The sequence below is a fragment of the Stegodyphus dumicola genome, chromosome X1 (genome assembly GCF_044657685.1).
Source record: "Stegodyphus dumicola isolate Sdum_Otavi_A_Nest chromosome X1, ASM4465768v1".
NCBI classification, from domain to species: Eukaryota; Metazoa; Arthropoda; class Arachnida; order Araneae; family Eresidae; genus Stegodyphus; species Stegodyphus dumicola.
Window position 1 is genome coordinate 222223083 of NC_140780.1, and position 15631 is coordinate 222238713.

At 33.5% G+C, this 15631-nt stretch overlaps 1 protein-coding gene across 2 annotated transcripts in view; it reads left to right on the forward strand.

Annotated features, from left to right (window-relative positions):
- The window catches only part of LOC118194920 (small glutamine-rich tetratricopeptide repeat-containing protein beta-like), a 111062-nt gene extending 102267 nt beyond the window's left edge, over positions 1–8795 (forward strand). For both annotated transcript variants that reach the window (XM_035366133.2, XM_035366134.2), the window contains one exon: positions 8459–8795. In XM_035366133.2, the coding sequence (XP_035222024.1) occupies positions 8459–8472 (14 nt within the window). In that variant the 3' untranslated portion in view covers positions 8473–8795. The remainder of the gene's footprint in view (positions 1–8458) is intronic.
- Positions 8796–15631: the final 6836 nt, after the last annotated feature.

Consider the following 15631-nt stretch of genomic DNA (forward strand, 5'->3'; position numbering starts at 1 on the left):
TACGATAAATGCCTTAATTTGTATGGTGACTATGTAGAAAAGTAGTATTTGAGTGTGGCTTTCATCTGTATATAATAAAATTTGTTTCCTATACTTTGTTTATTTTTTTATTCCAAAACGTAATCTACTTTCTGGATAGCCCTCGTATTTATGAACACATTTTGATGCTTTTCTAGTTATTCATTTGCTATTTGGTTACAGGGTCATGTGGTATTGTACAACTGCGTCACCCGGGAATACATTTTTTTAATGCAATACTGTGTTTATATGCTGATCCATCAAATGTTTGGATTGTGAAATTAAGCATTCCACTTTTCATATCAGCGAAATTATAGAACAGTAAAAGGCAAGCAATCAAAATTAAGAAGTCCCTGATAAAGTTTGGACATCTAATAAGATAATTTGCATATAAAACAGAATAAAATCATTTTATAATGTATCAATTCCAGTTAAAAAGCGCAAAGGTCTTCTACGAAGTTATAGTTATGTAATGCAGTCAAATCAGATTTCACATATTGTAGAGGGTGTGAAATTACAATCTGCCTTAATTCTTGTCAGCAGTTTTAAACAAAAATCGCTATTATAAGATGTGTATAATGTCAGCAAATATAGCATTTATGTACTGTGAAAATAGATCTCAGAGTTCCGAAAAATTCCGAAAGAATCTGAAGATAAATATATTCTAAATGCACTTCCACATGTCCGCAACACTCTGTTTTATAAAATGGCAGTTATTTCAGCCAGGTCTGTCTTCGTGCTCTACGTTCAGTTCTTTTTTTATAAAATGGAACTTATTTCAGTCAGTTCTCTCTTCATGTTGTGTGTTCAATCATCAATTCTTCATTCGACATAAGTAGCCCACCAGTGGCCGAGCGGTAAAGTCGCTGAACACTGGTAGTTTGGTCTGAGGTTCGAATCCGCAAACAGGCTGGCTGCATGGGCGTTTTCGTGGTTTTTCCCATGCGGAACGTGTATACGAGCCAGTTTCCCTTAGAAAGTCCTCCACGAAGGCATCCCTCCCCTTAGACAGATAGCCCTCGAGGCTTTGCCATAATCACACACACACACATTTTGACATGAGTTAAAACTGGCACATTATATTAAATGTGTTTCTAGTATTTTGTGGTGCAATTATAATATGCTTCTGCACACTGGAGTTATTTTTGAGCAAGGCTGGCACTAGGATGTTAAGCACCTGCTTTCAAAAAATAAATAAATAAATAAATAAAGTTTCCCTTCAAGCTGTTTTTATTTTCATTTTCTCTCACTGTTCAAATAGTTTACAATTGGGCAAAGCAACCTTTGGTTTGGGCATAGATTTTAACCTTGTGTTCATGACCCTTGATATATGTGGGATTTAAACCCTTGTGTAATTTTCGGATTTCCATAGATTTAAACACAAGGCTGTTGCTTTGCCTAATTCTGTGTTTTACTTTGGCAATTATTATTTTATTTTTATTTTAAAGGTATTAGATATTATTTTTGTGTTAAATACAATTTCTAGCATTAAATGTTTTTCTGTTTTAATACTTGTTTATAGGTGAGTAATTGCTAATAAAAATTCATGTAGTGTTTTACTGTCAGAAAAGCCTTAGTTGGTACCTAATTGTGGGCAGTGGTCATCCACTTTTGCCAGCCCTGCTTTTAATATTATGGAGTTGGTGAAAGAGGCATTGTTTGCTATAGGTTTCTTTTACTGTGTTATGACAGTCTTTCTTCATAGCCTGTTTGTCAGATGTTTGCTAAATTTTGGAATCTATAGCAACCAATGTATTCAACTAATACATCTATGCAGCAATAATAATATACTGTTATTAATGTTCTCCCCTTTTTTCCTTGGATATCCATGATTCCTAAAATTAAATGCAATATACTAATGGTTCTGAAATTTTTTTACGAGTACATCATATCTATTCATGAAGATGATCTAATGCAAGGGTTCTCAGCCTTTTTTGGTCCATGGATCCCTTTCATAACTGCAAAGGGCGCCGTTCACACTGGGGTTTATCTGAGCTAACGGATACAGCTGACTTAGCTGACCCATGTCCAAAACCAATTTTTGCCCATAGGGCAGCAAGTTGGAAAATCTGAACCGCAGGCATAGTGGAGCTAGTCGTCGACACATGGAACTGACTCCGTTGGCTGAGATAAACTCCAATGTGAATGGCCCTTTAGAAGTTCATTCTCCCCTCCTTTCCAAAACGTGAAAACTGCATATACATTTATTTAGATTATTTTTAGCACGTTTTATTAATTAAACAACAAAAAGTATAGGAAATGTCGATAAATACCAAAATTTGAGTAAAAGAGTTTTTTTTTTAAATATTCATAAATTAAAATACTGACTAGCTTAATAAGAGATAAACTGCATTTCTCTCTGAAACTATGAAATTTTTCCTCTGGGGGGAAGGAATTCCTGCCTGGTTGAGAGCATCTGGTCAAGTGTATCCTGAGCTAAAAATTTCTTGAAACCAAAGGTAATTTGTCCAATAATTACAAAGATTTTCCTAACTATCTGATGATCCATTGCAGTAATTTTTAATGTTTTATATAATAATATTTTGAAGGTGATAAAGCTGCTTAAAGAATCATAGGTTTTGTAAAACGTTATCTGTTACCCAGATTAATGTTAAAATATTATTACGAGTTTTAAAATAATTTCTCTAAAAGATAAGAATTTTTTTAATATTTTATTCATAAATTCATTCAAAAATAAAAGAAGAGAATAAGTGTAATATTTTCTAAATAAGTTTTTTAAAATCCTAGCTCTGAATTTGGGGTGTAATGTTATTTAACGTAATGATTAGCCGTTATTAAATATTTAATATTCTCAGTGAAAAGGTTATACATATATAGCTTAACACTTATTTCTGATACATAATTGTCCAAATAAAATTCCATGCAGAGATTTAGCTTCAAGTTTAGCCTATTTGTAATGCTCATTTGGTTAAGAAACAGTTGTGTGTTTAGGAAAGCATAAATTGTATACAGGGTTCATAGCCACATTTTAGTTAACAAAAATACGCACCTATAAGCACTTTTCAAGCACATTTTAAGGGAAAAAAATAAGCTCCTGTCTAATTACATTATAAAGAATTGCATAACCTTAAAAGAAATTTAATGATGAAATTTCAGTTCAAAATAGAGAAAATAAATAAGTCATATTTATTATATTTTCTTGGCATCTAAAAATAAATACAATACATTTTTTCACTCATATTAATATTTAAATAATTTAACTTAAATCAAAATTCTGAACATTTTCTAAATTTTCATTGTATAACAGTTTTCCCTTAACAGATATTGCAAGCAAAGTAATTTAAGTAAAAAAAGGTAAGTCTGTAATGTATAATGCATTGGGGGGGAATTTATTTTGACTATTCGATTACTTTTATGATATTCCGAATATTATTCCTTAGAAAACTAATCTGTGTTAAAACACACCCATTTTTGAAGATTGTCTATACTTCAGCAGTTACTGAAAATACACTCACTTCCAAAAGTTCAGCACGGAGAGGAAAATGCTAATTTCCGGAAGCCAATCAGAATGGAAGAGGATGCAATTCGCTGCAGAGGTAGATAGAAGTATGCAAATATATTAGGTAACAGCCAATCTCGCTTTCATGTCAAGAAATATGCAAAAAAGGCAATCATATAAGAAGCCAGCTTTATGAAGGGTTACAGAAGTTGATTGTAAGTGCTGATAGAAGGTGTTTAAAACTTTCGTACAATTTGTTTTCAAGACGTATGTGTTTCTACAACTTCCAGAATACAAATGGAAGATTCTGAGTGCTGACGTGCTGTGGGGCACATTGAAGCAGGACAGTCGATCACAGATGTTGCTCTTTTCTTCGGTGTTCATCATTCTGTAATTTCACGTTTATGGAAGCAATTCCAAACCACACAGACAGTTGTCCGAAGGCCCGTAGCCGGTCGCCCAAGGATTACAACCCCGCGGATGATCGATATATTGCTATTGTAGCCAAGCGGAATCGCAGAGCGACCTCCACACGTGTGACATCTATGGTTGCAGCATCCATTGGTAAGGTGATATCTGCTGCTACTGTACGCCAAAGATTACATATGTGGGGACTGTACGCCCGGGTGTTCCTCTATCCGTCCAATCAAGAGGGACACGATTATTGTGGTGCCAGGAACATGTCAATTGGAATGTATCTGACTGGGGTAATGTCATGTTTACTGATGAGTCAAGATTTGCTCTGGAGTCAGATGACAAGCGTATAAGGATATGGCATGAGCAACGAACATGCAATAAGTCCCAAAATATCACCAAACATCACGCATTCCGAGGCAGAAGCATTATGGTGCGGGCAGGGATTTCATTAGGATACCCCACCGAGCTGTACATCTTTAAACGGGGTTCTTTGATGGCTGTGCGGTATCGAGATGAAGTCCTAGAACCCATTGTGAGATTGTACGCTGCAGCAGTTGGCCCTACTTTTGTGTTAATGGACGATAACACATGTCCCCATAGAGCTGACATTGTCGATGACTACCTGGAGAGTGAAGGGATTGCGTGTATGGCATGACCAGCATATTCACCCGACCTTAATCCTATTGAAAATTTTTGGGATGCTCTCGGCCGTGCCTGTCTTCACATTTCCCAGCCACTCTTATTGAGCTAGAAACTGCTTTACAAGAAGAATGGCGATTGCTTAATTCTGTGGTGGTTGACCACCTAATTGAAAGCATGGTCACAAGGTGTAAACTTTGTATACATATGAGGGGGGATCACATACCCTATTAATGTCCTCTTTTTTCATTTTATGCTGTTTATTTTCACTTTATACATAATTCTGTTTAAGTCTCCTGTATGTCATTATCTGATAACTTACAAAAATTTAATGTTGTTTTCATTTCTGTATAGAATTATTTTGTTTTATGCATTAATATATATGTGCTATTTTCCTGCCGAATTTTTTGTCAATCAAAGCAGTATTTGTTGATTTTTTGCATTCTACATCTTCGTGCTTAACTTTTGGAAGTGAGTGTATATTATTATAAATATTCATACATATGCTCATGATATAAGCATACCGATCACAATAAACGTGAATATGAACTGACCACGTGGAACGAGAATGTAAATTATTAAAATCTTGATAGAAATTCAAACGTGTAGAGTGTGTAGGGTGGGAGCAATAGAATACGAAATGTACCGGAATTTTTTACCACTTTTGCAATTCATTGACCAATAGAACGACGTCCATCTGTCTGTACTCGCGCACACCAAAGGTTATATTAATGCACAGAAAGGAGAGAAAAGCTATTTCTGGAAGTATGATTCACCATCTGACGTTCCATATAAGGAAGAAAAGTTGTCTATTTAGTTTCGCCTTTGGTACAGGGGAAAAATGTGCGTTCGTTAAGAAAAAGGCTTTAAAAGCAAAAAATAAGCACTAAAAACAAAAAAATAAGTACTTTAGAGAAAATGTAAGCACCTATAAGGGCTCCTATATTTTATTTTCAAATATAAGGACTTGTAAGGACCACTAAGAACCCTGGTATGTTTAGAAAAGCATAAACCAGTTTTCATAGTGGTAATTTGTTAAATGTTTTGTGGAAATTACTTTTAAGGCTATCATCACAAAACAGCTGCATTATCCCACTTTTTTTTCTTTTCTTTTTTTCTTTTGTTAAAAAAGATCATTTACACAACTTTGAGTAGAGAGTTGAGATCTAGCATGTAAATTTCTGTATATAATTTATTTTAGAAATGTTATCTGATTATATTCTGGTGAAGTTCTTTTAAGGCAGTGATGACTGGGCTCTCTCAATTTTCTTCAATAAAAATATCTTCATACAGAATAATGATACTTACTCATTTGTAACTTTTGTCAGAATTTTTTTTTTTTTTTTTTTTTAAATCAAGAAACCAAGAGAAGTGCATGTTTTTCCTGCAGAATATGATGTTGGGAAGAGAGGCATAATTACAGTTACCATGGATGTGTTGCTTTGGTCTCATGTGCGTGTAAAACAGAATAAATTGGAAAAAATTTTCAGGAGATTTTGGCATTTGAATCAGTCTTGCTTAATTTTGTTCAGGATTTTGAACATAACCATGATCTTAAAAAACATAACCATGATCTTATAATTTAGAGCTAAATATTCAACATAAATAAAGAAAGCAGTTACAACTTGGAACATGCAACTTCATTTATGTTTTGATTAATCTTTTGACGTGTGCAATATTATTTTTATAATTTTTTAACTAAAAACTCTATAAATTGAATATTATATTTAAAAAAATACTCTTGCCCATTGTTCTGAGGGTGGTACTCGCACTGTGAAACCACCGCGCGTCTAGCACTTTGAAACTTACTGAGGTAGTAGGTGGGGAAAACATATTTTTCTCTGTGCACATTTCCAATAAATGATGAAATTTATGAATTTAAAAAAATGTATGTAGGAATTGCATAATATATAATTTTTTTACATTATTTTACAAAGTAAATCGTCAGAAAAAATTAAAAAATAAACATTTATGTAATTTTTCTATAGCAGTGAAAGTGCCTACATAATAAGGACGTTTGGCTAAATGAATTAAAAACTCAGTAAAATAAGGATAAAAAAAGACTTTTTTTTTTTTTTTTTTTAAATTTCAAAGAATAAATATTTTTTGTGACACTGCACAGCATGTTTTGTCTTTTTGGTACATGCATAGAACCATATTGCACGTTTCGCACATGTATCTTCTATGACGTTTCTTCCTTGTGCTACAAAATGTACACTGCCTGGGTCTAAATTTGACTGGTATATGTCCAGCGTTATTTATTTTCTTTTCATCTGGCACATTAAATTTGTGTTTTTTTATGGTAATGGGGTGGGTGCTTGGTCTTTTTGGCTTTGGTACGGATCATTCATTTCCCCATTCATACTTATTTTATTCGTATTTCATCCCAAAATATTGAGAAAATATTTTTAATTTAAATAAAACTTTACTCAATTTCTATTTTTAATTATAGCAAAGTATATTTACATTAAATTTAAACCACAGGAAATAATTTGTAAAATCACAATACTAGCTTGGGGAGCAAGCGTGTTGAGGTCAGAGAAAAGTCTCTGGAAAAGAAAGACTTTTTTACTGAGCAGGTGCGTGTATTGTTTAGTAAAAAATTAACTCTGTAGTTCCCCCCTTATCTATATCCGGGAAAAAATACACATTCCTATTTGAGAAGCAAGCAAACGCCATTGTGAAGAGCAGTGGTTTCAAGGCGGGGAGGTTTTGTAAATGTTGGTAAAAACTGAATGCAGTTCCTTGTTTTTCAGTCATGGTTTTTACCAAAATCATTTGGATCTCAGAGACAGATGTAAACATTTAATATCGATTGTAAAAGTGAGGAATGTTTGCTTTCGGAATTTGTGCATGAAATTCATTGTAGAATATGCACTTAATTTGATGTTTTTTTATCAAAGCAGAACGTTGTTTGGCAAGCGGTTGCTGGAGGGAGAGGGGTTTTTGTTTACCAAAGTTCTGGCTGGATATTCATAATTTTTTGTTATCTGTATGAAAAGTTTTGGTGTACTGTAATCTGGATAAAGTTGAGTGTTCCAAGATAGATAGCAATTCCTCAAAGCACAACACTATATAATTTTCCAGAACCTGTTGAATTTTTCTTTATATATGATAATTAGATAACCTGAGTTGCATTGAATATTTTAAGATAATTTTCAGCTGTTTCTTTCTTTTAAAATTCTTTAATTTCGTTTAAAAGAATACTGTTTACGACAGATTCAGGTTAAAAAAAGGGCTGTTACATTTCAAAAAAAAAAAAAAAGGAATTTTCAACCCCAGAAAGATTCACAACAGACTTAATAAAAGGACTTGAGACAAGCCCAAGAAGTTTTGATACATATCAAGAAAGTCCTTTCCAGAAGCCTTTAGATATAGGTAAAAATAATTAACACATTATTAAAAATATGGAAAAAGTTATGGAAAAGATTTTCGTGCACCCATCATGAGAAACAAAGCTGCTTTTGCATTATTGAAGAATAAAAAAATGTCTTTTACGGATAGCTATAATATTTGGAAAACAAAGTCCTTGTCTTTATTTTCCAAATTCTTGATGTCAAATTGTGCAAGGTGGGTAAAATTTAATAATAAAAGTCCAAGAGAATCTATAGAACACTAATCCATTGTTGGAGATGGTAGAAGCACTGGAAAACTATATAGTGTGTTTTGGAGAACTGATTTTTTTGGATATTCTGATGTAAATATTGAAAGCTTCATTCAGATTTAAGTAGGCCAAACTTTTTCAGACAGATCATCCAGCTAAACCTTCAAGCAAAAGCTAGCCAAACTATTAAAACTTCTAATTGACAAAGTATGTAAAATTTTAAGTACATTAATTGAAATTCTTATAACTATTGTATAAATGTTGTAAAGATTTTTTAAATTGTAAAATGCTTATTACTTTATTTTTCTTTCTTTTCTTAGATTCTGCGCAGTAAATGAATTGTCAAAATACTCATTTCAAGCTCCTTTTTAAAGTATTTTTTCCTTTCAATTTGATTTTTAAAAAAGTTTATTTATGGATATTGTAATCTTATGTAAAATAAGTATACTTGTCATTACTTGACAAATGGCATAGTAAATTATTTTATATGTAAGTTGGAAGTACAATTTTATAATAAACTATTTGTTGAATGTAAAAGAAGTGGAATGTAAGAGAAATATAGATTTGACTGCAGATGTATTAAATGGTTTTTACCATTTTACACTTATGTATATTTTTTACAGTGTTAATAAAGTACTTGAAAGTTCTCTAAGTAAAGATGCGAAGTTTAGAATTGATTCCATCAGCAGCCATAAGAGATTATGAAACAAGGACCCCCAATGCGATCAGTCTAGCAATGTTATGAACAAACTTCTCTGGGAGCAGAAGGGGGGGGGGAATTAGTGGGCAAATATAATTTTATTCTAAAACTTTAGAAAGAGTATACAAATATTAATGTGATGAATGAAACTGCAAGAGCTTTCTTTAAAAAGTTCCTTAAATATTGCTTCAAACTGCGATGTACTAATTCTGAGAAGTGATGCTAAATGTTCATCTGCTAGTCTATTTCTAATAGAATTATTCCTAAGATTCATGGTACAAAAAACTTCTTCACATATATAAGATGAAACAAATATAGCACTAATTGCACTGACCATGAGATAATAAACATGAGAAACTTGTTTTTGATAGCAATTTGTAAAACTAATTTTGAAATATTGAAAAAGAACTTGTGGTGGTTGTTAGATTGTGTCTCAAATAGTTCAAGCTGCAAATCTGCTTCACAATTTACATTGAAAGGCATGGTGAAAATATCCAGATCTGTTGGAATGGCATTGAAATCTGCATTCAAAATCAAAATCCAGTTTTCTCAGGCCAACTCTTAAGCTTGTCTTCATTTACTAAAGGTATTGAATGTAACCTCGGGAAATGAAACAAATTGTTCTAAGTTGTCTGTTGAACAGATCAAGTTTTACTTTTAAAACTATGAGATGGGTCTAGATATCATGAATAGATTTTTCCCCCTTCCATATTAACATTTAAGTTGTTCATATAACAAAGAAGATATGCGAAAAATACGAAGTCCAAAAACTATACCATATCTTCCAACACTTCGCATTCTGCAGAACACTGTTTCTCATGGAAGAATGACATGTATTTTTCTGCTGCCAAACTTGCTTGAAAACATATCCTGCACTAAGCCATCTTACTCTCATGTAATGCAGCAAATCAGAGTATTCAGATGGTATGGACTGAAGAAAATCTTGAAATTGACTCTATGAGATTGTGTAATGTTTTCAAGCCTCACGATTGCATCAACTAAAGGTTTCATATTCAATGCAGATTACACAGGACATTCTGATTTATGATGCAATGTAGAAAGAACATCATTGGTCATATTATATATGTTTGTTATAGGTCTTTTCAAAGTCGAAAGCCCTTCCAGATCCATAAAAATATCGCATCTAATCGTAGTTCCCTTTAACCCTTTCCGGATGGACATCTCATATACGCATTCACTAGAGTTAGAATTTAGAGAACAGGCGATGTATATATGCATTTTAAGCTGGAACAGTTTTCTGAAGCCCACTAGATGGCACCGTATGTCCATTACTTTTGAAATGAACACAGTTTTAGGTTCCTGACCTTGAGTTTGATATATTGTGCCTGAGTTTGGTATTTTCCTCATCAACAAGTTGCGAGGGTGGGGGGGAGGAAGCGTTAATAGATGTGGGCTCTTTAAATCACCACATGCGTTCATGTATCTGATTTATATCCAAGTCCTTTTTCCTCTACTACGTAGAGCTCTGTTCCATTTTGCATTGCCTTCAGCATTTTGCTTTGTAAATAGTCTTTATTGTGTTGTTTTATTAATTTTAAACGTTATTGATGAATTTTATCAATTAAAACAGTGGAATAATTTGAATAGCACCTCTGAAAATTATTTTACAAGACAAGCAATTTTTTAAATATATTTTCATATAAATGTGCGATGACTGCCTTCAATTCTCTTCCGTATTGCACAAGCGTCTTAACACTTTCAGGATGGGAGTCCCATCTATGCATTCCCTAAGGATGTCTCTTACAGCCGGGCGTCCCATCCATGCATCGCTAGAGATTGCATTCAGAGGATGGGTGATGCATATGTGCATTTTAAGCTGGAACGTTTTTCTGAAGGCCGCTAGATGGCATCCTATGTCCATTACTTTTGAAATGAACACAGTTTAAAGTTCCTGACCTTGAGTTTGATATATTCTGCTTGACTTTGGTATTTTACTCATCAGCTCTTGTGAGGGGGGGGGAACGTAAACAGAGGTGAGCTCTTAAAATCACTGCGTGCTAGTGAAAACATTTGCGTGTTTGATTTATATCAAATTCCATTTTTTATTCTATTTTTTCCTTTAATATATACGGTCTTTTAGGGTTAGTATGTGGAGTACTGTTACGTTTTGCATTGCCCTTCAGATATATTTCCGTTTCTGCTTTTTTTATTTCGGAAAGCCTCACCTCCAGTGTATTATAGCGGAAAGGCGCTATTTATCAGAGGAAGAATACCCTTGTATGGTCATTGAACCATTTATTAACGCAGATGAGAGTGATGATTCATTTTCTTAAAAGTTAGAAACTGCTACTTCTCCGTACTTCGAGATTTTTCACAGTCTTTATTGTGTTGTTTTATTAATTTAAAACTTTATTGATGGATTTTATCAATTAAAACTTTGGAATAATTTGAATAGTGCTTCCGAAAATTATTTTAAAAGACAAGCAATTTTTTAAATATGTTTTCATGTAAAATAAAGAAAAAACATTATTAAGTGCTAATTTTAACATATATAAGAGCCCAAGTAATAATCTAAAAGAATACAAAAAATTACGATGCTAGAAGCGAAACTTTTTTTATAAAATTAGGCTTAGCGATGTGAAACCTCCGTCCTGTACGGTGACTGCCTTCGACTCCCTTCCGTCCCGCACGAGCGTCTGAAACAAAGGTGCGCCATCGCGAAAAGGTTAAACAAAGGTATGCTGTTGCAAAAGGGTTAATGGGCTGCATGCCAGTTCCTCGGTAATTTCAAAATTTTCATCACCTCTGGCAAGTAATACCAGTTGAGCAGTATCATTTATATCGGTGCTTTCATCCATAGCTCTAGAGAAAAATTTGAACTAGCAAGTCTTTGACTCTGTGATGTCAGATTTTTATTGATGGCTTCAACTCTAGAAATCGCCAATTTTCAAGATAAGCCTTACAAGTGCCAAAATCCTTTTTCTTGTTTGGAAGTGAAACATCACAAACTTTGAATATATATTGTTTAAATAACTTCCCATCATTGAAAGCTTTATATTACTTTTAGCTACATTGTATGCAATAATGTAACTTGCATATCTAGCTGCTTCATGGGTACTGTTTCTTTTCTTAAAACAAATTTGTTGACCTGAGAAAGATTTTCTGCTTTTTGTTTCCTTTTGTTTTTCAGACATTGTTTCATAATTGGAATTCTTATGCTTTGAAGTCATTGCTTATGTTTGTGAAGTGACAGTAAATGTCACATTCTTTGAAGAGAGCTATAGCTTCGTTGCAGATGAGACACTGGTTTATCCTGGTTTTTTAGACACTTAAACCTTTAAACATTGGTTTTATAACTGCAAAAAATGCTTTCAAGTCCATTTATTTTTAAAAGCAAGACATACTTTTTTGGGGTTGAAATATTTTACGAATATCCACAATAACCATAACAAACCTATTCACAGCAACACTACCTGTCTGCCATCTTTTCATTCAACAATCAGTAACTCATGCCCACGGACAAATATAGGAAGACATTTAGTTTTCGCTGTGTGCGTGCCATCTCTTATCCTTCTTTATCAATATCTACTATTAGAATTAGTGAAGATGACGATTGTGAAATTAAAATTTACATGTTCATTAAAAAAGAAAAGAGTGCTTTTATTCATTTAGGAAAATTATCAATAAATATCATTTTCCAGAAAATTTTCAAGGGAAGATGTTGAGTCATAGTACTAGTCTGTCTGTACTCGTACCACAACAGAAAGGCACTGGGCAGAGCTTAAAATGCACAGAGTAAATGTCATTTTTGGTTTATTTAATTACGGCAAAGCACACTAGGACTATCTGCCTAAGGGGAGGGATGTCTTCATGGAGGACTTTCTAAGCAGTGTAAATGTCAATGAAATGAGACTACATGAACTTATTTTCCCACCGTTCATGATGTGACATCCCTTTCTGTTTTGATACAAGCTCTATAATAAAATATATATTATATCTTGTAAATATATAGATATAATTTAATTTGCAGTGGGCTGGGTAGAACTTTCAGTTGGGCAGGTGGCCATAGTTTTCCTGTGACTGGTCTAGCAGATAACATTGAATAATGTAATATCTCACTATTCTCTGCATTAAATAAATACTGAACACTACAAAAATAAGCAACTAATACAAACATTTACTAAAAAAAAAAACACATCAAAAGAATTTTAGAAACATGAAAAGTATTTAAACTATGAAGGAAATGTATGGCATAGTTTTTTCTCGGGTAGCATGTTATCAATCATTTAGATAAAAGGTGTGTTCAGCTTTCTGACAACCTATAGTAAAACTTCTGAAGAGCTAGTGCATGAATGACATTGTGGCGAATAACAGAGAATATTGCGAGTGAGGTACCTGCAAGTCACGGTTTCCAAGCTTTTATGATGTGTCACGCAACATGGCTCTAACATCACAGATGCAATAATTTGTTCCAGTTGACAGTACAACAAACATAACTCGCGACCAGTGTCGAGATTTTAGCGTTCTGCACTGTGTCTGTTGTCAGTCTCTCGATTTCATGAGGGCTGACAAACCAATGATCTTGTTTATCCTCTGATATCGTTCCAGATATAATGATAATCAGGATGTAAACTACTGCTGAAGAATTAAGGAGGTGTGGCTAAGTTTGAAGATTTTTTAGATCGGAACAACACGTGAGTATGCTCCCGAGCTCTCGACTAGAGAGACCCTCATTAACAGGTTCCTCACATCACAAGGACTATTAACTGTTCAATGCTATCCACAAATTATACGTATTTGTAAGGAGCTACTCGTAACTATAATAAATATTTTTTTGAATTCAAAATGCAGTTATTATTATGCAACCTCACAACTGTACCAATCATATACGGAGTCAGATGCGCTACCTCCCACTGTGTACACCATAACATTATTACAGCTTTATAAATTGCACATTATGCATATCTTTTCAGTTAAACTAATATTAAAATGTTACAATCCACTGGTATAAAAAATTGAAAAACTCTTCTAAATTATGTGCACATTAAATTTTAATTATTCAAGGAGGAATAATAATGAAAGGGAAATCATAAACCATGTATATTTAATTAGATATAAATAAATGGGTATATTTTTCCTTCTATGAGTTACCATATTTAGTGTTTGTTACATTAGAAGTTTTCTATAATTAAACGTTTTCATTAACAAGTCATTTACAGTTTCAAATTTTTACATTTTTTTCCCATGTGTTCAATTGCTGTATTTACATATTTGTTTTTTGGACTTAGCCTGCTCAAAATTAAAAGTAAGTTTTCAAAGCTTATGATATTGATGCTATAATTTTGCACTACTTACTATCATCAGTATGGGTTGAACTGATAGAATTACTTTTATAAGTATAAAAATTAAATTATTTTTCTGAGATTAATCATAAGTATTAAAGCTATCATGATTTTTTTTGTCTGTTGGTTCAGAAACGTTATGTTTGCTTCTTTCGAAACACCTACGCCCCGATGACAATGCTTTTTGATTTTGGAATATTTTGTGTTTATCATGCAGTTTGCCACTGTGCTTCTGGCTTTTTGCATATGGTTTGTTCTAGATTAAATATGGGATGGATTTTAAATACACGCACACAATGAAGAGTCAAAACAGTATGACCACCTATTTAATGTGTTGGCATGAAACAGCTGCAACTCGCCTTGGCATGGATGCTACAAGTTCTTGGTAGGACTTGAGACAGGTTGTACCAAAATGTCTAAGCACTGGTCACACAAAGCCAAGGTATTATGACATGGCAGTCTTTGAGCTCCAAGCTGCCGCTCTATTGAATTAAGATCTGTTGAATTAGGTGGCCAGGATAGGATATTAACCAGAATTCATCCTTATGCTCTTTGAACCACACACAAACAATTCGAGCCTTGTCCATTCCATTTTCAGTTATTTTTTATAAATCCACAGTTTTAGAGAAATTTCTGTAGAAACTATGGAGAATTTGTAGTAGTTGGTATATGTGCGGTTAAACCTTTTGTAAATAAAATTTCATATAGATATACGAGTCAGGTTGGTAAAGTAAGTTCTTCAAATACACTCTTAGACAATCATCGAGAAGATATAAAGCAAATTGGACACAAATTGATATGCATACAGGTTTCGACGGAAAATGCAAAATTTTTACATTTTGGCTGCCAATGAATGAATGGTTGTCACCCATTATGTTGCCCTTCATGTCACGCCACCCTGGACTTGCATTCCATCAAGATAATGCCCACCTCCGCACTGCACACGTTTCTTCTGCTTGCTTAACATAACCTTGGCCAGCAAGGTCGCCGGATCTCTCTCGTTTGGAGCATTATGGGCAGGGCACTCCAACCAGCTCGGGATGCTGACGATTTAATGTATGAGATTTGGACTGAATTTGGCACGATATCCCTCAAGAGGACATCCGCAACTTCTATCAATCGATGCCAAGCCGAATAACTGCTTGCATAAGGGCCAGAGGTGGACAAATGCGTTACTGACTTTGCAAAGCTCTATCACTTTAATAAGTCATCCAATTTTTCTCAAACTGTAATCATTTGTTTTTCTATACATGTACATCACTTCTACTGATTTTTGTCTCATTCGGATAACTCTTTCTTGGTGTGTCCTTTTTTTGACCAAGAGTGTATAAGTTTCTTTTTTAAAAATATCAATGTACTAATGTCAGAGAAATTGAGGATGTTGACAGAAACGTTAGTGACATACTGATGATGTCTAGTTTTTCTGTCAAAAGGGTTAATCAGCAAAAATCTAAAAATGTAAGTAAATGTATGAAGTAAGAAAAAGTATG